The sequence below is a fragment of the Colias eurytheme genome, chromosome 1, assembly GCF_061535395.1.
Source record: "Colias eurytheme isolate Ceu_HAF_F1 chromosome 1, ilColEury1 Martin Lab GWU primary, whole genome shotgun sequence".
NCBI lineage: Eukaryota > Metazoa > Arthropoda > Insecta > Lepidoptera > Pieridae > Colias > Colias eurytheme.
In genome coordinates this window covers 15,927,155-15,953,692 of record NC_142980.1, presented here as the reverse complement: position 1 = coordinate 15,953,692, position 26,538 = coordinate 15,927,155, and the positions used below count along the sequence as shown (strand labels likewise).

The 26,538-nt window shown below is 40.7% G+C and overlaps 1 protein-coding gene across 12 annotated transcripts in view; it reads right to left on the bottom strand.

Moving 5' to 3' along the window:
- The window catches only part of Pdp1 (PAR bZIP family member Pdp1), a 136,842-nt gene that overhangs the window by 9,553 nt on the left and 100,751 nt on the right, over positions 1-26,538 (bottom strand). For 2 of the 12 annotated variants that reach the window (XM_090106318.1, XM_090106370.1), the window contains exons 3-6: positions 7,141-7,277; positions 6,554-6,761; positions 6,168-6,280; positions 3,050-3,142 (exon numbers count right to left, since the gene is read on the bottom strand). In XM_090106318.1, the coding sequence (XP_089962444.1) occupies positions 3,050-3,142; positions 6,168-6,280; positions 6,554-6,761; positions 7,141-7,277 (551 nt within the window). Of the gene's footprint in view, positions 1-3,049; positions 3,143-6,167; positions 6,281-6,553; positions 6,762-7,140; positions 7,278-7,770; positions 7,823-16,057; positions 16,326-26,538 lie in introns of those variants that run through there. The other 10 variants (XM_090106294.1, XM_090106309.1, XM_090106302.1 and 7 more) reach the window with 10 other exon arrangements.

Below are 26,538 nucleotides of genomic sequence, written 5' to 3'. Positions count from 1 at the left end.
CTTTAAAGCGACTGATAAAATTTTTGGCTCAGGTGGCGCAGGTGTCACCGGTAGAGCTCCACAAACATTCAGGTATTAAAAAGTACACTAGCGACTACTGTGAACCGAAAGTTATATGCTTTAAAAAATAAGTTGTATCTTACGGCTCTGGGATCTTACTCTATAACTAACAACAAACAAGCACAGAGCGTATGACTTCTTCCAAGAGACTAAAATATATGACATACTATCAGAAAAGTTCAATCCTCCTCTGTGAGCCTCCTCACGACAATATTTTCGATACTTTACAGTTACTCGGAGCCACAGAGATAGATACACAGAAAATAATAAGAAATTTTAGATTTATAGACGCTGTCATTTCATCTCAACCAATTCCACGTAGGAAAATCTGCCATTGCTCTTTGCAATTGCAGCAATTGAAATATTTATAAAATATTTAAGTTCATGTGTAAAATCAAATAATTTCCTAAAATCAGTACATCCATACTAATATTATAAATGCGAAAGTAACTCTGTCTGTCTGTCTGTTACTCCATCACGCCTGAACTACTGAACCAATTTGCATGAAATTTGGTATAGATATATATTGATACCCGAGAAAGCACATAGGATAGGTTTTATCCCGGAAATCCTACGGGAACGGGTTTTTCTCTGAAAACGCGGGCGAAGCCGCGGGCGGAAAGCTAGTCACTTATAATTTAAGTTTTAAAGCTATATTTTGTAAAAAAAGATTATATAAATTTATAAAGAATAGAAAAATGCCATAAATTTGAAAAGTGCCATTTGAATGCCATAAAGCCAAAAATATAAATTCAAAAAAAATTATGCCAGAATAGGAGTATTAAGGTAACGGCACCAGTGGTGGACAAGCATCCAGTAATGGACAAAATAAATATTAAATTTAAATATTAAGGCCAAAATTAACGTTATATAATTTGGCAATACTTAAAATAAAAGTTTGGTTCATAAGCTATCAGAATACGACACTTCATCTTATTCGGCCAAAATGTTTGAAGATGGCAGAAGGTTATGTTTAGTTGCTGCGACTCGTTTCGAAGAAATCCATTTTTACTAAGGAAATCCTTAAGGAAGTGAGGACACAATTTTAGTTATAAGAATTTTTGTATAAATGTCAGCAAAATTTGATATTACTTTTATTTATAGTAGTTAAGTGTACGAAATATTACACGATTTAGTATCATAATAGGTTATGTTGTTTAAATAAAATTCTTCAGTGTCCATAACTGGATTTAATTCTATGGATATATCCATTTATGGACATATGTCGAAAATAAACTTTTTTTAAAGTTATTATTTACATGCGCTCCTCTGTATTGTCTTTTCTTTCTGATTAATAATATACCTATCACGACCATTTCAAACAAAGGGTTCCAATATTGTACAACAATTGTCCATGACTGGATTTGCTTTGGTTCCTATAATGGACATTGATATTTTTTGTTAAAATTACACTAATGGGTCCAACAACATAATATGTATCTAAACATGAAGAATATATTTTAGAACAATGGGTCATTATGTGCTGTGCGACTCGTTCTCGGCTTCATTCTCTATCATTGCGTAGAGAAGTCGCATACTTATGCGTATTGTAACGCATCTATCATAGAGAGTTCTCTGATGAACTGTTTGGATCGCTGTCTGCTGCTAAATTCCACCACCATATAGCATACATGCTTAAATTTCATCCACACAATCTTGACAACAGTTTAAAAAAAGCTTTTTGCCTCGTGCTACAATTTGGAATCCATTGTAGCACGAGGGTGCTACAATTTGGAATCCATATCGATGAACCGATCAGATTAAGGCTGCTGGCGGATTCAGATTGGCGATTCACTTCACGAGTGTAGCGGAATGCCAGGAAACAGAGAGATATGGTGGAACATCGTGAAGCGGGTAACATCTACCCCCCCCAAACCTCATGTTGACCACGTTCGCTCTGACTAGAGTGATATAACGAAGAAGAATAAGTCCCAAAATGGATGGAATGGCAGTACTTTTTTAGTTATATTTTTCATCCCTGACTTATTGAGAAAAAAAAACAATATTGGTGTTTCTTAACGGACATGACTCATTTAATTATGACGTATTTAACGATGCATTTGTCCAATTTTTGCCTAGAAAATGGAAATTAAAACTGTTTTAAATATTATAAGTATGCAAAATAATTATTAAGTACTATTTTTCATAAATGCATCCCCGATTTATTGTATTCCAATCATCATTTTCAAGATTCTATTGCTAACTATAAGTCTTCTCCAAGTGTAAATAACTGGAGAAACAACATAAGGTACAGTCCATAAATGGGTGTTCATAACTGGATGTTGTCCAAAACTGGGTGTCCATCATTAGATTTTTCACTGTCCAACACTGGTGCAAAAAAGTGGTTTTTTAATTTATAAATAACTTCTTTATTTATGCATTGTAATCTTTTTTCTAACATTGGTTACGTTAAACTAACATTGAACTAAAGGTATAAACTAAACAATATCCAATAAAGTTAAAAAACCTACGAGAAATTTGCAAAAAACTTCAATTTTTTCCTTAATCTGTTCAAGACTGGTGCCGTTACGTTACGAGCCTAATCGAAAGGTACGTGTGAAATTCCAGCCTCTAGCAAATAATATGAAGTGCAACAATAATAAATCGAGTAGTTGTGAGCCTCGGCGAGTGTCAATCGGTATTCGCTATCGTCCTCCACCGCTCGCCGCACCGCTGCAGCGCCACCGCGCCGCGTACCGCCGCTCGCGGCTCGGCCCGCGTCCCCCAGCTCTCGGCACTCAATAGTCTAATCTGATACACAGTTCTCACGAAGCGAATGAGCTCGATCAGCTGATATTATGTTATGATATGGATATTGCAGCGAACGAATACGTCCAGAGCTAATTAAGAACCTTTCGGTCGTCTTAAGCACTCTTAAGTGAATATTTAAAATAATTATATACGGTTAGTCGGTTCGTGTCGCGACTCTCGAGTGCCGAAGATTATATTTGTCGCAGTCAAATTGTATAAGTAACTTTTCACTCGTCACCTCGTGAGAAGCCAGTGCCGTGTGGCACAATATCTGCGGTAGCCGGGGAGCCGCGGCGGAGTCGCGCCGGCCCGTGTGCTTTAGACCGTGGACCTGCCCGTAGCCGGAGGATAAATATACGAGCAAAATTATTCCATTGAACGAGATAGTCGGTAGTTTTTCATTTGATGCATAACACTCGGTTGTTATAAGTTTATATAATTTTGTCTTTTCGATTCGACGGGCAGATCTATAGGTGCTAAATATAATAAAATTGAATGCAAGCGGACTTAAGATTTTCAAATTGTATTTGATTCGTGTAGTGGTCCTAAATTAGAAATGCACATAATATCATCATGTATTACGTTTGTAAACACTTGGTCGGTGGCGATCGGCTATCAGTATTCGGTCGGGAAGTTCAGCTCGGGTTCAGGTCCGACGGAGACTCGTTTAGATAAGCCGATAGCGACCCTATGCCTGACTATGCACATCATGTGCCGCCGCGCCGCTCTGCAGAACCCGCATCGAGCGGCCGCGGCGTGGCGTGGGCTGCGAGCTCGCGTGTGGAACTCGACGAGAGGTTACAATTAAATGATCTTATGACGAGCCACGATTATTGGTTTTATTACTATCTTGATCGACCGTTGGAATCACAATATTATCTCAATCGGATAAGACACAGAATGCTCTTGGAATACGAGTTAAATAGGTAACTATGAAATTAGGCTACAATCTCGTTTCACTTTATGGGAAAGCTAAATGCATCATTTCAAATAACTTAAATCACCGTTATCCAAATTTCGGTGTACAGACTGGGATGTAATGCTTTACTAACCGAACCACTACACGGACAATATAAGGTGGAAAAAATACTGTGCAAATGAGTGAATGAGTCATTCATACGTCATAACTCATAACCATGCAACCACACCCTTCTTATCTCTTGTCGAGTAGACAGCAGAACAATAAGGGTCCTTGCCCGGCTGTCTACTCAGAACATTGGTTACTACTTTCTAATTTATAATTATTTTCCACTTAAAATAACCCCAGTTAGTAAGTCTTCAGCGTTAATAAGCAATGTCGCCGAAAGTATCATAATATGTATGTGTGTGTCACGGGTGTCTTATTATGATATTTAGATTTTAGAATCTTTTCAAGTTTTTTTTGTTCAGGATATAATACATTATATCAAAACGCTTTCGTTTCATGCCACTTATCAATTAAGAAATGTTAAACGTAATTACTAAAATATTCAAGGTCTCTTTACAAAAATCATACAAATGCGTTGGCAAATGATTATTCTTCATTACTTATTTCTAATATCATCACTACATACTATAAAACAAAGTCGCTTTCCCTGTCCCTGTGTCCCTATATCCCTTTGTACGCTTTAAACTTTGAAACTACGCAAGGGATTTTGATGCGGTTTTTTTTAATAGATAGAGTGATTCAAGAGGTAGGTTTATATGTATAATAACATCCATTAAATAGTGGAGAAGTACTGTTATTTTTGAGGTTTCAAATTAAGTAAATTAAGTACATTTTTTTCGCTTACATTGAAAACGCAGGCTAAACCCTACGAGTTTTATCAAAATAATGTACTAAGTATTATACAAATTGAAAAGGTCTACTTACAGAAAAGTCCGCGATGGTATATGTCTATCTCTTATGGATAACCCACAATAACTTTTTTTTGTCATTTACTTTTTACGACAAATAATGGCTAATTTTCGAAGCTATTTTAACCAATACAGCATTAATCCTTAACCAATTAAATACCTTGAATGCATTGTTCATTTAATATAGATCTATATGGCCTTTTACACCGTATGATTTAAGTGAATATTTTCGAAGATATTACAGATTTAAAAATTGCGGGACGCAGCGTTTGCGGCGGTACCGGCCGGCCGCCCGGCTATCTATTTTATACCCGTGCGAAGCCGGAGCCGCCATGTTTTTATATACAACGTTCACAGTTTTTCTGTAGTGTATTTAGTATCAGCATTGCACCTGTGCGAAGCCGGGGCGGGTTACTAGTAAAATATAAATTATATTGAAGGAAGCCTCTGGGAGCATTTTGATCTGAACAGTATCTATGCGTCGATTAAACAGTTCCAATGCAGCAGTATTTCTAACGCCGGGTGTCTGGTTTTGGAGAGCAGCGGGATCCGAAGAAACGGTTCAGCGCTGGCCGACCGCAGGTTGTAGGGGGCCCAAGTAATGAGTTAGCCACTTGTGAAAGGCTGCCCCACCGCCTGCGCATAATCCTGGACTGGCTCCAACGTGCCGGTTGGCGACCGGAGGAGAGGACCCGTTGGCAATGTTTGGGGGGTTTCGGGCGTCCCCGCGGTCTCCAGACCAGCCACCCATCAGTGTTGATGCTGTTAGCGTTGCGGTGTTCTATTCTTGATGCCGGGCCTCGTTCAACTGCTTAATGCTCCCGCCTCCACAAAACGTTATCAGAAATCGTTCATCAACTTAACTGCAAGGGATTGGAACGCCCTACCCGCTTCCGTCTTCCCAGTTAAATACAATTTAAACACATTCAAGGCAAAAGTGATTAGGCTCTATCTAGGCAGGCATGCCCCTTCATAGACTGCATCACTACTTCCCATCAGGTAATGGTGCAGTCAAATGCCTGGCTATTTCTATATAAAAAAATAAAAATAAAAAAAATATTGAAGGAAGCAACTCTTTAATAGGTAGGTACGTACTCATTGTTGTAACCATTACTGTATATATCTAAATATTAATATTTATTATTTTCTGTTTCTGACACCGCATTGACCACACATACATATTACATAATATGTGGGTACGTGTGTGTGTGAGTGTGTGTGTGTTTGTTTTTTCAGAGCAATGTAGGAACTCTCAATATGATGTAAATAACGCAGTAACATAAAACTGTTTAATTTTAATTTTAACTACTTCATAAATTAAAACATGCATTTTAATGAATCGGTTCATACTTTCATGGTGTGGTGTAGTGGGCCATATTGTGGCGTGGCATGGTGTGTAGTGGCGTGGTGTGGTGTGTTGTAGCGTGGTGTGGTGTATTGTGGCGTGGTATGATTTGTATGCGCGAGTGACGCCGCCCCCCAGGCCGTCGCATGCCGCTAGGAATGATCAGCGCACTAACATCATTTACCTGTTTCCGCGACTTCTTGATCATGGGCTGCGGCTTGAGCTCCTCGTCGGAGAAGGCACGCGTCCGTGGGTCGAAGTCACGTCCCGACGACGCCATTGAGAATGCTGAAAGTACAGTTAACATTTATTTTGTTAAGACCAACACTAAAATATATATTATTACAATACAATTCCAACAGACAAATGTCTAACCTAAAGCAAAAGATATGAGCGCTGAAGAGGCTTCACCTTAGATTATAATATGTAGTTAGAAAGTTAAATTAATTTATAATGAAAGGGCAAGAAAGTTTCTTATAATATTTATTTTACTAAGAATATATAATTACAAAGTATATGGAATAGATAATCACGTAATGGTAAACGGGCGGGCATACGTACTGGAGTCGGCGGGAGACAGCGGCGGGTTGATGGTGTCCGGGCTCATGCAGTCGGACGGCGAAGGCGAGCGCTCCCGCTTGGTGACGGGCGCCTGCAGGCCCAGCGCCAACCCGGCGGCCGGGCCGAACGCGGAGCCACCCAGGTGCCCGCCGCCGAGGCCCTCGCCCGGCATGCCATTCTCCGACAGGAACTCGTCTAGGTCCACGTACTGCAACACCACGCTACGTCACACCAGCAGGCCCACCGCGCCCGGTTCGCGCTCGAACCGGCCGCGGCGTTCGACGCGCCGCTATGCGTTTTTAAATAAATCATTCGCAAACCTTGCTGACAATTCCAAAAATTCGCAATGCCTTACGATGCTAACAATGACACATAAAAATTAATCGAATACAGACATGTTCACTAACTTAAAATAAAATAACAAAAAGAATAGGCGAAGCGGAATGGTAAGCGGAGGAGATTCGAAGGGCGGAGAACCGGAGAGACTGAGAGGAGCCGGGAGCGCGACTCATTACCTAGTGCGGGCTAAGCTAAGAGACACACACGACACGCAACACGCAGTAGGTAATAAAGTGGCGATTACTGACTTCTTGTACCTTGAGATCTGGATCATAGGGTAGCGTCTTGTCCCACAGGTTAGGCCCGAGGAAGGCAGCCTGCGCCTCCCACAGCTCGTTGTCATCTTTCTTGTCTTCGAGCACATCCTTACTGTTCACCGACTTGCCTGTAACAACAAGGGCATCAGCCCGGTCATTGGAGCCCCGGCCCGACAACCGCGCGGCCTGGCGGCCCGGCGGCCCGGTGCGCGCCCGTCGTGCAGTTGTCGGTCGGAGCTACATCACCGTCCACACATTGCAATGTGCTAGCTACGCGCAGAAGTACAATCGCACAGCTCAGATACCACATAGAAACATATCGTCGCAACGGCATATACATACAGAGAATCAAATAAACAAAAGTCAATTTACAATGTAGTATAATAATAACGCAAAGAAAGCATCGACTGCCAAATTAAGGTAACTTAAATATTTATTAAATCAGGGCGCGAGTGTACCGCGCACACCACACGAGCGGCTAAACGACAACTAGGTAATCTCGAAGGTTTCGCCTCGCCTTTTATTGAACATTTTCTCAAAAATATCTGAGATTGTCATAATTCTTTTTTTAATAGATTTTATGAGAAAAAAATATATATGATTATTTAAAATCATACTAACTACGAAGTGATAAATTAAAGTAAATGCAGAGATTCATTCCGAACATTATTTTCTATGTCGTAAATAGATGATTGTCATAAATAATAGGTTCTCGCTAAGGCGAGATCAGCACGTGTCCGGCGAGCGAGTGCGCGCGGGGAGCGGTCACGAGGCGCGCCACGCACGCCCCGCGCGCCGCACCGCTCCGCACCGCCCGCGCCGCCCGCGCCGCGCTCAGCCTTCGCGTGCCATGAGCCATCTCATGACCACCATACAACAGCTATGTGTGAATATTATTCGAGATGGTACACTGTTCCCTGAAGATCCCTCTTGAGGGGACTGATTAATTATTATATTTGTGTTGTATCTTAATTTTATCTTTGCAATTGTCTAAGAGTGCTACGAGGGCAGTATCCCCTTATCCCAAATGAAAATAATATTCTATGACGACCTACGAGAACGGTTAAATACTGGGATCGATAGTGAAATGAACGGCATGAATTTGCCAGTCAGTTAAATTCACGGCCTAAACTGACTGGGAATAAGTGGTCATAATACAGCCCCTGATATGCATATGTCGTGGCCATATCGTAGATTTGCTCATTTCATGATATGACTGGCCATTTCACGAAATGGTCGCATTTCGTGAAATGGCCAACATAGTTTGATCAGATCGTTAAATCGTCAACGTTTCCCGATTTGGCCATCCACATTTGGCCAGAACGTATAAAATATAAAGAGTCCATGCGAATCGTTTTTGCAATAAAAAAAACAGTTAGGTTAGGTTAGGTTAGACTTTCATAAACAACGCACGAGCCGAGCGAGCAAAGCGAGCGTGCCGCGGCAGCGGCCGGCGAGTGCCTGAAGCGGATCGCTTTTTAAAAAACAAACAATTATAATACTATAGTAGGATATATAAATATATATCCTAAAAGAAAAAATGCGTCTTAAATTATTTTATTTAAGACGCATTTTTTCTTCAATAGGTACATATAAGATATCCACATTTTCCATAGTACTCGAACCGTCGTAGATTCTTTGCTATGACTTTCTTCATATTGTTAATTGTTATTAAACGAATTATGAAGTTTTTAACTGCGAATAATTAAATTTTCGCCGGCGGCCGCCATCTTATCACATAAAGACAGAGCTTGCAGCGCCTCTACCAATGATTAATGTAACTATTTTACGATATGATCAAATAATTTTGATCATTTCATGAAAAAACCGCGCGTTTAGTTGGCCATGTCGTGAAACGATTTCTTATCATTGATCTGCTCAAGCCACATCATGATGTGGCCAAACTAAATTGGCCATTTCACCATATATATATATATATATATATATATATTATATATATCTACATCTACACTAATATTATAAAGAGGAAAACTTTGTTTGTTTGTTTGTTTGTTTGTTTGATTGTAATGAATAGGCTCATAAACTACTGGACCGATTTTAAAAATTCTTTCACCATTCGAAAGCTACATTATCCACGAGTAACATAGGCTAGGTTTTATCCCGGAAATCCCACGGGAACGGGAACTATGCGGGTTTTTCTTTGAAAACGCGGGCAAAGCCGCAGGCGGAAAGCTAGTATATTATAAATGGATGTATAGGAAGTAACACCGTCGCTTAGTAGTACTTTATGACTTATGTCGGTATGAAAACAAGAAATGTTCAATGTTCCGACGCGAACTGTATAAATCGCGCGCTCTATCGTTTTGCTGTCACTAATTTAGTTAACGACGTGAAAGTTTTCGAGGCGGCTCCGGCCGTAATAAGGCAAGTCAGGAAATCTAAGGTAAAGAAAAAGTGGTGATGTAATGTAATAAGGCAATATCGATCAATCGGCGCTTCCTGATGAAAAACGCGAATTGTAGGAAGTTCAGGAAGTAACCCAGTTGTTACGTGGTGGCGTGATGGCGAGGTGGCGTGGGGCGCAGAGGCGGCGCGGCGCAGGCACGCTCGTACGCCGCTTATACAATCACTGCGCACCGCACACTGCACATGGCGTTTCCACTTGCACTATGTTCTAGAACATTCCATTCTATTACATCTAATTAGCTACGTTACGTTAGCTCGCTGCTTTACATTGATGAGCGCACACATTTCCTTCGAAATACCAGCTCCATGCGATCGAACAATACACAGTACAGCGTGAGTCTCATACGACATAAACGGCGTGCATACTGCATATCAGTGCTCGCTTTACATGATTCGGAATTCGGGTGTAAGAGATAATTCGTAGTTATGAGTATGTGTAATTTGACAATTACGACCGGTGGTATTTCAAAGACACATTACCAACTTTTCAAGAACGAGCGTCAAAACCGCGATCAACGAGGGGACAACAAAATCTGATAATCGTTGCTGTTCCGATCGAAGGGTGTGAAAAGAGAAACAGTAACGAAAATATTATATTATTATAATATCAAATATGTATGCGAGTGAAGAGCGAGCGCAGGGCCGCGGCGGCGACTTCCGGGCCGACCGCTCTCACTTTTATCGGAGAAAGTCGCCGTGACGACATCGCGCACTATGCTCGCCTAACGCAACCAGCGCCTTTGTCCGATGCGTTCTCGGGAAATACCCAACATACTAGCTTTTCCACCTAACGTCGATGCCTAACATTCATGTTAAAAAAATAAAATTGTATGCATACCTATGCTGATATTGCTACATTATATTTTGGTAGAATGTGACGTATCTAATACGAATAAGTTTAACGTAGATGGCGTTTTTATTTTTCAGGTAAAAAAACCTCATCGTTAGACGATAACTGCGTCCATTCGAGTGATAATAATAATGTGCATCACATGCGACACAATGCAGCTCGGCATTCGTTAGCGGAGATTACTGACCAGAGATTATTTTATATTAATCGAAAGCTTAAAGTTGATGTGCTACGAACATAATTTTATATTCATAACATGAATGTGTTCATGTCACCGACAACACAATGTTACAAATTTGTCGCATTACTTACTTACATCATTTACATTTTAATTTTTTTTTACATACATCATTGTCATTTTTATTTGTTATGTTAGTTATTCAGCCAAAAATTAGGATAGTTTATTTTAATTACAAAAGTTTTAATTGTATGTAGTCAATGTAGTACGAATTTTTGACGGAAGGTTTACGAATCATAAATATGCATCAGAAACCTTATTTCAAATCACTTTCAAATCCACCCTTGACAGCTGACAGTGTCATCTAAGAGCCAAAAGAACTTTATAAGCCTTTTGTTTTGTATAATTAATGCAAAAAAATGGAATGATATTATCGCTTCGTTAGTCAATTGACGAAGGGTGACAAGTTCTATTACAAAGATTCGGTGAAGTGGTTTAACTGGGTTTAACGAGGTGCCGAATCAGAGAAAGTGTTGTCCAAATAAACTGCGCGGGATGAGGGCGCGGGGGCGCGGGGCGGTGACGTGCCACTCTCACTTTCTTGTGGCGCATTAGAAAGTGCCCGCCCCCCCGTTCTCTCACTAAAAACGACCTCAACTTTCGGCCACCTGTGACATTCTTTGTTTTTTTTTATTTGTGATCAAAATTTGTCCAAACGCTCTATGCATAATGTAGTTTACTTTCAACTTCAATACACGGAATCGGTGATATTTACTATCGCAATCTTTCATAAAATATCGTATTTGCCTATAATTTAATTAATATTTCCATGTTCGTAAAATTAAACACGTTTTCTTTTATATTGTTTTATATTTGAATAAAGTAGTAAGAGATAGCAATAGGTCATTGGCAAGTGGATCACAGGTGACATATTGGGTTTGGGTAGGTATGCCGGAGGCATCGATAGATCATAGCTGTATTGCGCAACGAGCTTGCTTCCTGTTCAGTATAAATAAGTGAGGAGGGCGCAAGGCCGCGGGGGCGCTAGGTGTGAGGGCGCGGGGGTGCGGGGGCGTAAAGCGCGAGGGTGTGGGGGTGCGGGGGAATAACCGGGAAGTAAAGTTGCGGTTGCGCAACGGAGAAAGCCGTTTTCCGGCGACGCGGACGCACGATCATTTTCGTTAACGTGCGAATTTAGCGAAAGTGAACGGGAAAGTGTGAACACTGTTTGGCATTCATTTGAATTTTACATAAAAGAGTAAGGTACATAGCTTTAAGGTTTAAAATAACGTCAAATGCCGAATGCATGTATTGTACAATGTACATGTGTAAATAAATTACATGCAAGAAGACGTATTATTATATGACAAGATAATAATATTCATTATCCTTTCTAGATTATAATAAACTCGTATAAATTGTAGTAGGTACCTAATTAATTAAGAGCAATAGCTACTTATATTATTATTACGATTCGTAATTTACGAACGTGTCTATTTATACTTTCAAGTTTCAATGTTCAAATGCTCCATTGACTGACTAAACCACTATCACAAAAAGTTAAGTATGTATACCGAAGTTATTAGGAAGTTATACGTCCGGCAGCAGTCAGCACGAACCGCGTGCGCGCAGCGGCGCACGGGGGCAGTGGCGCATCGCGCGCGCGCGGCATCGACGCAGCGCGGGGCGGCGGGCCCGGCGCTGCGGCCGCGGCGTGCAGACACAAGATACCCAGTTAAGTTTTAGGTTGTCCATTACTCGACGTTCATCCGTCATTATGTAAGGGTCAAGGTTGTCTGATTATTGGAACTCGATAATTTCCCTATGCATTTAAATTATACATTGGAAACTTGCAAGTTATTTTACGATTATTAAGATATGAATCATCGTATTTATTTAAAACGTACTTTTTACAAATAAATAATAATTATAATATATAATTAAAACGTAATTTTAAATAATGATGCACCATAATAGGTTAATTTATTTATTTTTATACAGGGTGTCCCACTATTGGTATACTAAGCGCGAAGGGCCTTGTAGTTTTGCATACACTGATCACGTAAAAAATACTTAAACAACAAAATTACGTCAAAAATTTTTTGCTAAATTTTTCCTGAAAATCCATGTTTTTTCTTCTCTAGCTTCGCACAGCCGCTAGATATACTATTATACTATTATACCGCTTCTCTAATGTGAGCATTTTGTCTATGAAAACATAATCTTAAAACGATAGCTCACGTGCTGGTGGCAAAGTTGGGCGGGTTGCTCGTTATGAGTGTACACATAGAGTGTATAATATGAAAAGAACGTGCCACTTTGTTTGTTCGCGATGGACTCCAATACTACTGAACCGATTTTAAATTCGATTCGCACGCCTCGTGCAGTTCGATGTCACTTGAAAGATATGATAGGTTACATCTCCGTTTATAGTCTTAAATTAATTTTATTGCAAATTATTATTATTTAACAGTCAATAATTATCTGTTAGCTCTAAGTCTAAACCATTCTTACAACGCAAATGGCGACGTCTGTTGACTGGATTAAGTTCTAATTTATGAATATAATTAGTAGTAAAATTAAACAACTGTTCCAACGATTCCAAATTGATTCCAACATCCACATAAAATTTTGTATTAGGAAGTACTGCTAATAACGTTATTTACCCACGGGCATGCGGTAGTTAAGAATATTCAATGGGTCAAGTGTAATTAGACAAGATACACTAGATTAGCCGATCTTTAAGTTACCGCCTGTGCTGTCGGTACATCGAAGCTGCGCAAACGCTGCTACGTCAGCGGAAAAGTAAAAGTCGGAAGATGTAGTAGCGGGCGCGGGCGCGGCGGGGCGCGGCGTGCGGGGGCGTTGGGGCGCGGGGGCGCGGGGAGGGCGCGCGATGCGGAAGCCTTAGCGGAAGATACTTTTACTCTCGGTGCCGATGGCGTACCGCACAACGCACTCGGTCTCCCTCCCACCGGCACAATCTCTGTTATATGTGATAATGTGGCCTGTAACTCATTTGTCGAAAGTGTTTGTTACGTCGTTATTAAAATATGCTGAGAGCTTAATTACAATAATATTCCGAGGGCTTTGTATCGAATCGAAAGTGGATCGTGCCAGTAAGAAATGGTATGGAGGCAGAAAGAAAGTAGCGGGCGCGATATTATATCGAGCGCCAGATCGCTGCTTCAGGGATACACGCTCGACATTCAATTTATTTATAAGTAAAAACAAGCCTAAGCCTCTGAAAGATAAACATAACAATTATAAAATATATGTATAAAATGTTATAGTTTTCAGTTCGCTTTTTCTTGGGGATCTCGCTGTTATAAACATTAATATTCAAGTTATTACCATGCAATAGTACACAATAACAAATTTATTAACGTATAGTTAAATTGTGATTCTAGACTGTAGTTGTGTTGACACAAAGCAACATGAAATAATTTGGTGTTGTTGAATGCCGAAATGCGAGGCTGGGGCGAGCGCGGGCACGAGCACGAGCGCGCGAGGCATCAGGCGACCTTTAATTCACTGCTATATAAGTAGCAATTTATCGATGCGTACAAATTTTCCGCGCTGACCTGACCCCTTATCGCGCCATAGTGACATTGTACATTTATCGAAACATATGTGTTAGTGTTACATATATCGACCTGTTCTAAAATGTAACCAATTTTACGCAATACGCGTTCCTCACGATTTCAAGGTTCGAAAAAGAAATTGTTATTATGAATTAAAACTACAACTCAGCTGAGATATCTGTTATAATACAATTTTTACAGATATTGGGTGTGTTTATCACTACTAATGACATCAATTATTATTAGTGGGTTCATTCCATGGTTTTAATAATATGTAGAACTAAATCGGTACTTTTCATCTCGAGAGTGCATTAAAAGTAAAAGTGTCTGCGCATGCGGAAGAAAGCACGTGCTCGAGCGGGGCGCGGGGGCGCGAGGGCGCGGAGGCTCGGGGGCGCGAGGGCGAGGGGGGCACGCGCAGAGAAAGTCGCGAAAAGGTCGCTACTTTTTCCCAAATATTCGGAGTGAAAGTTGACGGCCACGCTCGGATTGATCGAAATAAGAAACGTTTAAGAAAGAGTTTCTTAAAAGCCTCTGTCTTTACATATCGCCTTTATTTTTTTGTTTCCCAAATTTGGTAGCAGTAAGACTGAAGACAATGCTGATAATATCTTTAATGCAGTTCCATCGACCTAACGTCTCAACCGGAGCAAGTATAACCTAATGACCTAGTTTCTACTTTACATTTTATTTTTATATCAACAATGGGTTTTACTTTATATGATGTTTCCTAACAAAAAAAATCTCTGTATTGAACGTGTCGCTGAACTTTTTCCAAGATTAAATGGCCAATTTGCACACAATATTATAAATACTTTAGAAATAGATTCTAAAAAACAACAAAAATTTAGATATCTACTTGAAATATACATACCTAACTACGTTTTATCGATATTTTTGAGTTTTTCTTATTGAATAAAATCTAAAATATATTGAATTAAATCGTAAATATGGATCTCTAAATACCGAAGCTTTAGACATTTTTATTTATAAATAATTTAATCAAGACATTCATGATTTTAGCGATGAAATTTTTTCATTCAGTTAAAGTAATTTGAGCGACTAGCGACATCGTCTATCGCCTAATGAAAATGGCCTGGAAGAGTCGCACGTAGCTTTCCCGCGGGAACTGGGAGCATGTGTCTGCGAGTCGCGACTAGATAAACATCTTATGATCTTTGGTACCCTATAGGCCTTGCTTCGTTTTCTGTTGCACAATGCACATCCTTCGTGATCATTTTAGCGATCGCTAATGAATATTTAACATGACATTTAATATACTAGACTCTGTTTGTTATTACACGTTTCTATTTTAGACTGTAACGAAACGTAGTGAAATACTAGTAATTTATAATAACAAAAAAAATGCTTTGTACACTTACGTACGAATAATTTCATCTCGGAAATCGGAATTTATTTTAAATCGAGGCCCAGATTATCTAGACAGGGTAAAAGTTGGTAACTCACAGAGGGCCTCGAGTGAGGGCGCCAGCGAGGTGAGTCGGAGGGTGTTAGGAACAAAACGCTCGTTTACATACGTTGACCCAGTGATCCGACGAGGCAGCGCTCAGGCGGCTGAGCGGCGTGCCGTAGGGCTTCCTCCGACGAAGCTAATCGCGTTTGGGCCACGTGACCGCAGCTCGGCGCTGCTCATCCTCCGCCAAATTGGTTCACGCGAGCGCAGATCTTGTGCCGCCGTCATCACCCTCCGGCGTCACTACACGCGGTGCACGGGTCGCCGCGACCTTCGCGTCTCGACGACGACGTTCATCCCGATACCATCTCTCACCACGACGAAAAATGAATTTCCCGGACGGTCGCGCACTTTCCCCGGGAGGAGGAAAGTGTGCGAGAGGGCGCGCCACTGACCGTTGACGAAAACGTGTTGTCTCCAAATGTGGTACTGGCTCCAGCGGTCGTCGTCCGGGACGTGCGCGTGCTGCAGCTGCGGCAGCGAGGGCAGCGGCTGCGGCGGCGGCAGCAGCTGCGGCGGCGGTGGCGGGCCCAGCGGCGCCACGGGCTGGGGCTGGTACTCCATCGTTCTGAGCACGGTCAGTGTGTACACATCGCGAGGCGCGCGGCGCAGGCGCGGGCCGAACGTGCGAGCGCGGCGGCGAGCGGGGCGCGAGTCGCGGCCAGCGCGCGCGCGTCGCCCCACCGCCTCGCCGGCCCCGCCGCGCCCTGCGCCCCACCGCGCCCGCGCCCCACCGCGCGCGCGCCCTCCTCGCCCCGCCGCGCCCCACACGCCGCCGGATCATCGCGGAAACTAATTAGCGAGATTCAAGCGTAGACCTGTGACCGATCGAAACGATTTCATTTCAATAATCACCACAATTTCACTACACAAACCGGACATAATATTTTATGCTGTGTTCATATCGTCCCATAAAAATAGCTCAATTCAACCGAGAACTTTTTCATTGAATTGATTTCAGAGTCATCTCATATAAATTTTACCTGTTGATAATAATCAACGAAAGAGCTATTTTGAAAAATAGTACTTTTCAAAAATATGTGTCACTGAGTGCAGTCCCAGTGCTCCGGGGCACACGCGTTGAAATCTTCTGAACGGCCGAGCGCCTCTCCGTTTCTATTGGTTGACATATAATTTAATAAAAAAATAATTTCTCCGTTAACTATTACAATTATTTTTTAGATTGTGAATTTGCACTTCATTAAGAATTTTTTACAAGAACCTTTATTTTTGCCCATAATACGACTCAAGTTACCTTTGATTTTTGAGGTGAAAGTTTAATGAAATAAAATTGAGAAATTATTTCTATGATGTTATTTGTTTCCTTATTATCATCGACGGCCATGATAAAATTGAGGGTTGGCACGCAAGGAGCGGCACGCGCCGTACGCTAGAGCTGGGAGAGGGAAGCGTCGTGAACGTCGCCGTCGGTCGCTGCTTATCTCCAAATATTCGAAGGAGATTTAAGGAAACTGTTACGAAGAAAGTAGGTCGCTTTCTTCTCACCAATCTCACCATATGCCTATTGGATTTTCAGAGCTCTATAGAGTCTGCCTCCTGGAATGTGCGGCGTCACAGTCAGGTCGTGGCACAGGTGGTCGGCGGCAGGTGCACGGGCGATGCAACGAACAATGGTGTTGTTGTCGCCCAGATGGCCTGGTGACTCAGTCGCGCTGCTCTTTTTCTAAACATCGTTCTAAACCCAAACAATTCATTGTAAACATTACCGAGAAACTACTATAACCTGTGATTACACTTCGGAAACCCGCGACTTGAGCATTCCCTACTTCGATATGGACCGTCTCGAAATGAGATATGGTTTTGGAGAAATCGAGGACGGGATGCTAGAAAATTTGACGAAAACGTTTATGAAATGTGAAACATTATTTAGTCCCCTAATTCCCATGTCCCCTAGTGGGAAAAGGGTGGTTCACTGATCGATTTTCTATAGGGATAAGAATTAAGAACCTTCTATGTCCTCTCAGACCGAGATTTTTTTTACTTCATCTGCACCCGGAATCGAACCCATTACCCCTCAGTACAACGCTCACTCGTTAACCACACGGATGCAGTCAAAATTTTATTCTAAAATATCGATTATTTAAGAAATTTGACTGGCCGGTTGGCTTGGTTGGTATAGTGACCCTGCCTTCCAAGCCACAGGTCGTGGGTTCGATTCCCACCCGGGGCAAATATTTGAGTGATGAATATAGATGTTTGCTCTGTGTCTGGGTGTTGATTATCTATATAAGTACTTATTTAAAATTATATATGTATGTTTATCAGCCATGTGGTTACCATAACACAAGCGAATGGGATCAGATCAGGCCGTGTGTGAAAATTGTCCTGAAATACTTTAAATATTAAATAAATATAAATCAGCGCTCAGTATTTATAACGATCGAATCAACATACTTAATATGATTTAGATAAAGCGAGCCAGCTGTAAAAACGTCATACGAGCTCTCGCAGAGCTGGCGCTGGCGAGCGGCGCGTGCGCTTATGTAACCCATTTGTTTACAAACAGAGCGGCGCGACCCTCGCCAGCTGAAACCTCGCTCATTGTCAACTTGCACCGCGTCATCACCTACGTTGCGACGCCCCCGCGGCCCGCTTGTCGCCCTCATGCCCCCGCGCCCTGGCGCCCCGGCGCCCCGGACGATTGCGATAAGTAGGTTTTTTTCTGAAAACCGTGAGGTCTGGTTCCTCGTTCTGCAATTTTCTATCTCAAAAGTGGCTTTAGTTACGAGTTACATAATTATTATAATACTTATTATTAAGTAACATGTATGATTTCATCTCACTTCCCAGTTATAAGAACTCAATGAGCCGATACATAATATTGTTATGATGATAACCCGTAGTATCGGAGTCGGCCTTGAACCGCCGACCGAATATCCGACTAGACAATATTTATATTTGCCATTTGGCTGTAGATAATGTTGTGTTAATTTTTTACGCTTTTCACTTAACATTTTCATATTGCCGAAGTAAGTGTACTAAGTGTAATAATAAATATTGAGTCAATTACAAGTCATTTACAAAACTGGTATCAATGAACCTGCAATTTGAGTAAAAGTAATGAAACGAGGCGCTGCAAGCGTTAGCTAATCGCTGTCACGTTACTGAATCAAAAATGAATAAAAATAACTGCGTTAAAAACAACCGACTTCAAAAACGAAAAAGTACAAAATAAAAAAGATTTGATATCATTAATTACTACATATTGTTTAGATGTGTTATTATATTACTAAAAAAAACTAAAAAATAGTTTTAGTGTATTTTTCAACACGAATCAAACGAGCCCAATCTCGATAAAGTTAAGTCAATATATTACTAAGTTCCTATGGCCACCTTCCGATTCCATCATCAATTCAGCTCTATGTCATGATAATGTTTCATCGCTATCCAATTTACATACGTATACAAAATTTCAGCTCAATCGGTTACCGGGAAGTGAATCAAAGTTACTTGCTACATTTCAATTAAGTCATCGAGTACAGACAAAAATGCTCATAAAATAAAAACTACTGGGCCTATGCGAATAAAATTTTTATGGAACCAATTCGACAACATCCCGCATCGAACAAAAAAAGAATCACGTAAATCGGTTAAGAAACCTCGGAGTAATCGGTGTACCTACATACATAAAAAAAAGACGGGTTGCACTCCGGGAGTGCCGGCAGAAGTGAAAACTTGATTATTAACGTTGAGCATGTTTGATATTTTGGAATAATATCCGTCTTACGCTTTTTCGATCAGGTCACGTGTCCTGAAGCGAGTTTAAGATTTTATACCGATAACAGAAAAAGTGCTCAATGCCGCTAAAGAAGTTTTCACTTCAAAAAAAAATACCGGCCGAATTAATAAACTCCTCCTTTTTTTTGAAATCGGTTAAAAACGGCACAAGTTTTGACGTGTGCCTCTCTCCGACAGTAATTTTTGTTTTGCGAATAATCATTGATTGCAAAAACTTTCACCTTTTTTGATATGATTTTATTTTAAACAAGACGAATACATGCGAATAAATTGATTCTTATATTCTGGGCAAAATTAAAATATATATATATATTATATGTATAAGAGGAGGCAACAGAGCAGACGCGTCACCTGATGTTAACTGTTTACTGCGTCGCCCAAAGGCACCAGCAATGCCGAGGGTCATTATGTCAGTGCGTTGCCGGCCTTTATTATTAAATAATAAATAAAAAAATTGAATAAGGTGCTGAAATATATTTTAATGGAGTGAAATATTAAATAAAAATATTATGTCGAGAAAATATAATAAATATATTTTCCTTTGAGGGATAGACAAGATTTCGCTGGAAAGTTGAAGAGATGTCTGTAAATTCTAAATAGATTGTAGTATATAGGTGAATGGTTTCATAAAAATCGGAAACCACTAGTTTGGATTGAGAATCTTATAATATACTAGCGGTCCGCCCCGGCTTCGCCCGTGGTACATATTTCGCAATAAAAGTTAGCCTATGTTCTTTCTCAGGGTCTTAAGATTATCTGTGCCAAATTTCAACAAAATCGGTCCAGTAGTTTATGCGTGAAAACCATACATACATACATACTTACATACATACAAACTTTTCCTCTTTATAATATTAGTATAGATTTAAAATATTTAGTGCCCAAATGAATACATATTGTGTTATCGACGCTCATACGGGTAAAAATATGATAAGTGATAACCAACTATTATCATGAGTCCAAATGAGACGACATCATAATAATATGAAGGGTTAGACTAGCAGCTTTTACCACCCTGGAAAGTGCGAGTTGGGGGTGAACAATTCATGCATCTTTTTAGTTCTTGAAAGTGCCATTTTCGTAATAATGTTTTCCGTCACGAACTAGAGCAGCGGGGATCATCATCATCAGCCCATATACGTTCCCACTGCTGGGACACGGTCATCTTATGAGGCTATGGCACAGTATTACCATTATGGCTATGGCTAGCAGCTAGCCATACCTAATCCACCGCGCTGGCTCAGTGCGGTGTTGGTTGGCCAGAAGTATGGGGGATATTCGTCCGAAATTGAAAATAATATTGTTTTATTAATTTATTCTCCCTCGTCTAGTTTCTTCGAATCGTAACTTGATATTATTATGTACTTCATAATACTTCAAATAGTAATCTAAAAATCGTGTTCATGAAGAATGAATGACAAATTAGGTAAGGTTGGTCTTATGTGCGTCGGTGGCGACTGAGGTTAGTTTTAATACCCCGAAACATGTGGCACGGCTCGAGTTCCTATAAATATTTCATAACATCTGTAAAGCAAACTAGATCACGAAATTTATAACAGTTTGTAAAGTCAAATGCGTTCGACGCAAAGGTAGGAATAGTGGGCAGGTCGCAACTGGCGAGCGCGAGCGGCGCGGAGTCGCGCACGAAAGCTGCAATAGCTCTCACTTTCGAGGCAGGGGGGGAGGTGCGCCTAAAGCCTCTTACTACAAAAAATAAACTACTTTTCCTTTCTCAAAAACCCGACCACTTTCACCGTTGCCTAAAAATGCGGTAATTACAGCTGCCTGAATGTGTACTGTTCCGATGAATATCTACAATACAGAACGTAGGGTCTATTCAAATGCAGGTATATTAAATTAAATTCAAATTAATATTTTGTTGGTGAACCTAATTTTATAATCTAATACATTACTATACACTCGTCCTGGCTCCGCCTGCGACCGAGACCCAGGGTTATGTCGAAATAAAATAAAGCCTAATAAATAATAATGTAAAATTTGTATATATAATATGTATAATTATTATCATGCAATATTTTATTAAAAATACCACCCAAGTCCACCCGAAATTTTGATACTATACATTAAATTTTATTAATGTTCAAGATCAATGTGGTAACTGGTAGGCTTGTTGAAAAAATATCGATACATCGATATATTCGATGTTTATAATTCGATAAATCGATATTTTTGCCGATATATTGTTAACCGATAAATCGATATATCGATATAAAATATCCAATATCGAAAATTGCATCAAAAACGATATTTTTATTTTATATATGGATCTTGGCTAAGGTCGCTAGAATCCAAAGCCGTAAAGCAAATGAAAAAATAACTGTATAGTCTATGACTTTTTTGTTTTGTCTAATAAAAAAGAATAACTATATAAATACCTTCGTTTCTATTGAGATATTTGTACATTAAAATAATTTACATTTTGTATAAAAATTACAATTGATATTATTGCGCTAGGCTAGCTAAATACACTGTTATTTTAAAACCACAATAATTTTTTTTTAATTTTTCCGCGATATATCAATGCCAATATTGATATGTTTTAAATATCGATGTATCGAAATATCCATATTTTTTTTCACTTTCGACATCCCTATAATGTGGACGCGGGTTCGGGAACGGAATAGTAATAAAGTTAGGACCTTTAAATATTTAACGTTATCCCGAGCCACGTTACCGGGCCGTGTGTCCGCGCCCCACCGCGCCACGCCACGCCGCGCCACACAGCGCCTCGCAGCTTGCGCAAACCACGCATGACGCAACTTTGACCACGATTGTGATTTAAATCCACATTTAGAGCCCTATATTTCAATTTTCGCGGTATTGCTCACACGGGTGTCGGCTCGTAGATGGGACAACAACGGATGCATATTGCATGGACAATAAGGAGACTGTACAAGTTCACAGATCAGACCGGTGATGCGGCACTCGGCAGCTCACCCAGGCAAGAGATCGGCGAAGTAACTTAGCTCAAATCTACTAATGTACTATAAAAATATTATTATAATAATCATTTACATTGTTTCGAGACCACACTATGATATTTTTTTGGGTTCCGTAGTCCGACAAGGAACCCTTATAAGATCGTTCAGTTCGTCAGTCCGTCCGTCTGTCTGTCCCAGTCTCAAGTCTGGCACAGCACAATAGCTACCTACTATGTTTCTGAACCGATTTGCATGTAACTTGGTTTTAGGATACTTTGGATATAGATCTCAATTTTAAAAGTACAAACATAAATATTACCCCTTTATAAGGGTACCTCCCAATACATGTAGAGTTTTCGTACAATTTTTTTTATAAGTTTTATCATTTGCAAGATATAGCCCGCCAAAGTCGTTAACACGGTGCCCCCCGCCCCCCCCCCCCGCCCCCTATCATCACTACATAGTATAAAACAAAGTCGCTTTCTCTGTCCCTATTTCCCTATGTCCCTATGTCCCTTTGTACGCTTAAATATTTGAAACTACGCAACGGATTTTGATGCGGTTTTTTAATGGATAGAGTGATTCAAGAGGAAGGTTTATATGTATAATAACATCCATTAAATAGTGGAGAAGTACTGTTATTTTTGAGGTTTCTAATGTGATGTCGTAAAAAATTACATTTTTTCCGCTTACATTGCAAACGCAGGCTGAACCCTACGAGTTTTATCAAAATAATGTACTAAGTATTATACACATTGAAAAGGTCTACAGAAAAGTCCGCGATGGTATATGTCTATATCTTAATTCTTATGGATAACCCACAATAACTTTTTTTTGTCATTTACTTTTTACGATAAATAATGGCTATTTTTCGAAGCGATTTAACCAATACAGCATTAATCCGTAACCAATTAAATACCTTGAATACATTGTTCATTTAATATAGATCTATATGACCCTTTACACTATGATTTAAGTGAAAATTTTCGAAGATATTACTTCTTCTTATTGAAGTTGACGTATTTCTAAATTTTGTCAGGTTTTTAACCAGAGGGTTTTGGTGCATTTTGCGAAATCCTCTGCATCGATACTATCAGTGTTTCAGTGTCTAATGAAGGTTTTATTTCTGAGATACAGTCAGCATTTCTCAAAGGCGCTATAGAACATGCGGCACGCGGCACCGCGTAGGCTGGCAGCGAGCGCCGCACGTGAGCGCCGGGAGCGGACCCTCGGCATGCCGGGAGGGACCCTCAGACCGGGATGCGGATATCCACTGTAGCATCATTCACGATATTATTAGTCAATGCTACGTGCTTACTGATATTTTAAATTGCTTGCTGATAATCTGAGCTCAGGAGATATTATCCTGATTAATCAATTCTAAAGATCGATAGATTAGCCGATACTCTTATCGTAGAAAGTTTCCCATTTTAGTGTAGCTGTGTGTAGGGAGATGACGCTATATGAATGTGCGACGCGACCAAAAATCCTGCGTCAGCACAGAACCTACACCATGATGAAAAAAAAATATTCAAGCACTAACCACTCGTGCACCGACATCAAACCTTTTTAGTTAATATCACATCTAAATAATATGTAGTAAATAGTAATTAATAATATCAAATCTTTTTTATTTTTTACATTTCCGTTTTTGAAGTCGGTTGTTTTTAACGTAGTTATTTTTATTTAATACTAGGTTTTCGCCCGCGGCTTCGCCCGCGCAGTCAAAGAAAAACCCGCACCGTTCCCGTTCCCGTGGGATTTCCAGGATTGCGTCCTTTCTCGGGTATTAAAATATCTCCATTCCAAATTTCATGAAAATTGGTTCAGTAGTTTAGGCGTGATTGAGTAACAGACAGACAGACAGAGTTACTTTCGCATTTATAATATTAAGTATGGATTTTTTAGTGAATCAAAGTTACTTGCTACATTTCAATTAAGTCATCGAGATCAGACAAAAATGCTCATAAAATAAATACTACAGGGCCTATTCGAATAAAATTTTTATGGGACCAATTCGACACCATTCCGCAAAGCCCAAAAAAGAATCACGTAAATCGGTTCAGAAACCTCGGAGTAATCGGTGTACATACATAAAAAAAACATACCGGCCGAATTGATAAATAATCATTAATCTCCTTTTATGACTTTGACGACTGAATGGCGATGAATTTTTTGAAGGACTCAAGATAAGAGATTTACAACAACACAACCCCAAAAAACTGGAAAGAATTAAGTGCATTGTTTATTCCTGCTTGGTTGTTGAAATATTTTCCCGTTGGAATCCATTGAATGAAGGAATACCACACTTCAAAAGCGGCAGCGCGGCTGTTCTTATAATGTGAAGGGATTAGGGATATTATGCTTCTGACGCGCTGCTAACGCCCTCCACAGCGCTGTAATGTGCAGGCGCTTTAAAGAGTAGACAGCTCTCACTCAAACACACAGATCTCCGAAGAGGGTTCGTCACTTTCATCAGGTCATAGATCACCACACTGGCCAAGTATGGGTTGGCAGACAGACATGTCGAGCTTGAGATTCTTAGATATTTCGGTTTTCTTAAGTTTTCCTATCATTTCGAACAGTGATGATGTGGATAAATTTTAAAATTAATTTAGGTCGAACATTTTAATTAGTTCCCAAGCTAAGTTAATCGCTAAGGGCGATTTTGGGCGTATGTATATTATGAGTAATGCGGAGTGCAGCGTGCGGCGTGCGGCGTGCGGCTTGCGGCGCGCGCGGCCGGGCCAGCTGGGCGCCGCGCGGCCATGTGACGAAGCCTTACCGCGAGAGTGACGTGCGACGAGTAGGCGGAGACGTCACGACGTCACGTTTTATTCTATTTATTATTTGTTCACTTTAAATAACTTTCAATTCAATTAATTTCAAACAGGTTTATAGATAACGAATTTGCAATGCATACTGACAATCTTATTATTTTAATTTACATAATCTGTATTAAGTACTTACTTACATATTATTCTTATGTTTAGTTTCATAAATTAAGACGAGAAGACGAGGCTTTATGTAGAGCATTCATTACTGTAAGTATGGATAGAAAACATGTAGGTACAATGTAATACGTTTTAGTTTGTTTGAAAAATTGAATATTACACGTGTTACGTAGACGTAAACAAACGTAGTATCCGAATGATACCACGTGGTCCATGGTACACAAAACAGGAGCTTTCGCTTAAATATCAAGTGGGAGAGTTCGGCGGCGGCTGGCAGGCCCAGAATCCAGATGAGCCTCAGGCGAGGGTCGGCGTACCTGAAAAGCGGCTAGCGCCGTGGCGGCAGGGCTGCGCCGGGGCGGGCGGCGTGAGGAAGCAGCGCTCCTGCGACACGAAGGGCTGCAGGGGCGGCGGGCCCATGGAGTCGATGCCCATGTCGATGTAGCCGTGCCGGTCGAGGCGGCGCGACGGCCAGCATCTCGGGCGCGCTTCCGTGGCGAGCTCAATCGTGACGGTGGACGACGACGCGACCGATCCCGGAGCGGTACGAGGCGGGATTGCGGAGATGCGAGCAGGGCACGTGGCGGCGAGCGTGCGGCGCGCGGCACGCTCGCCCGCAACGTGCACGGCGCCCGCCACGTGCGGCCCCGCGCCCGCGCGCCTCGCGCCTCCTGCGGCACTCGTCTGCCGACCCTAGCGTCCCGCTGCCTTATTACGGATCTTGCAGACGATAAGCAACAACCCAAAATTGCACAATAGCTGTTGTCAATCGTCTATTTCTTATTACGTAAAAGCAGACAACAAGCAGATAATCTGCCGTCAACAGTGCTGCCTCTGTCGAGCAACTGAAAAACTAAAAATGCAGTTGTCGCTAATGTAAAGTCAAAAGTTGCTTTGCAAACGGTATTATCTATGACTTGTGACAGCAACACGACAGCAACAACTTAGCAATTCATCTGTTAAATATGCGACAGGTCTAATGCTTGTTGTTGACTAGTTGCTGCTTGTGTTATCATCACTAAAGTGTATAAAAACGCGAAATTACTCACAAATATAGTGTTTTTTATTGATTGTTAACTAAGATCATCAAATATTTATAAATATAATTAAAATATATTGCGGTAAGTGTGCAAAATGTTTTAGGTTAAAATTTTCGACAAGTTTTCGAACATAATTGTAGCATTGTACCAATAAGGAGGTATTAAATTTGTCGTCGCATAC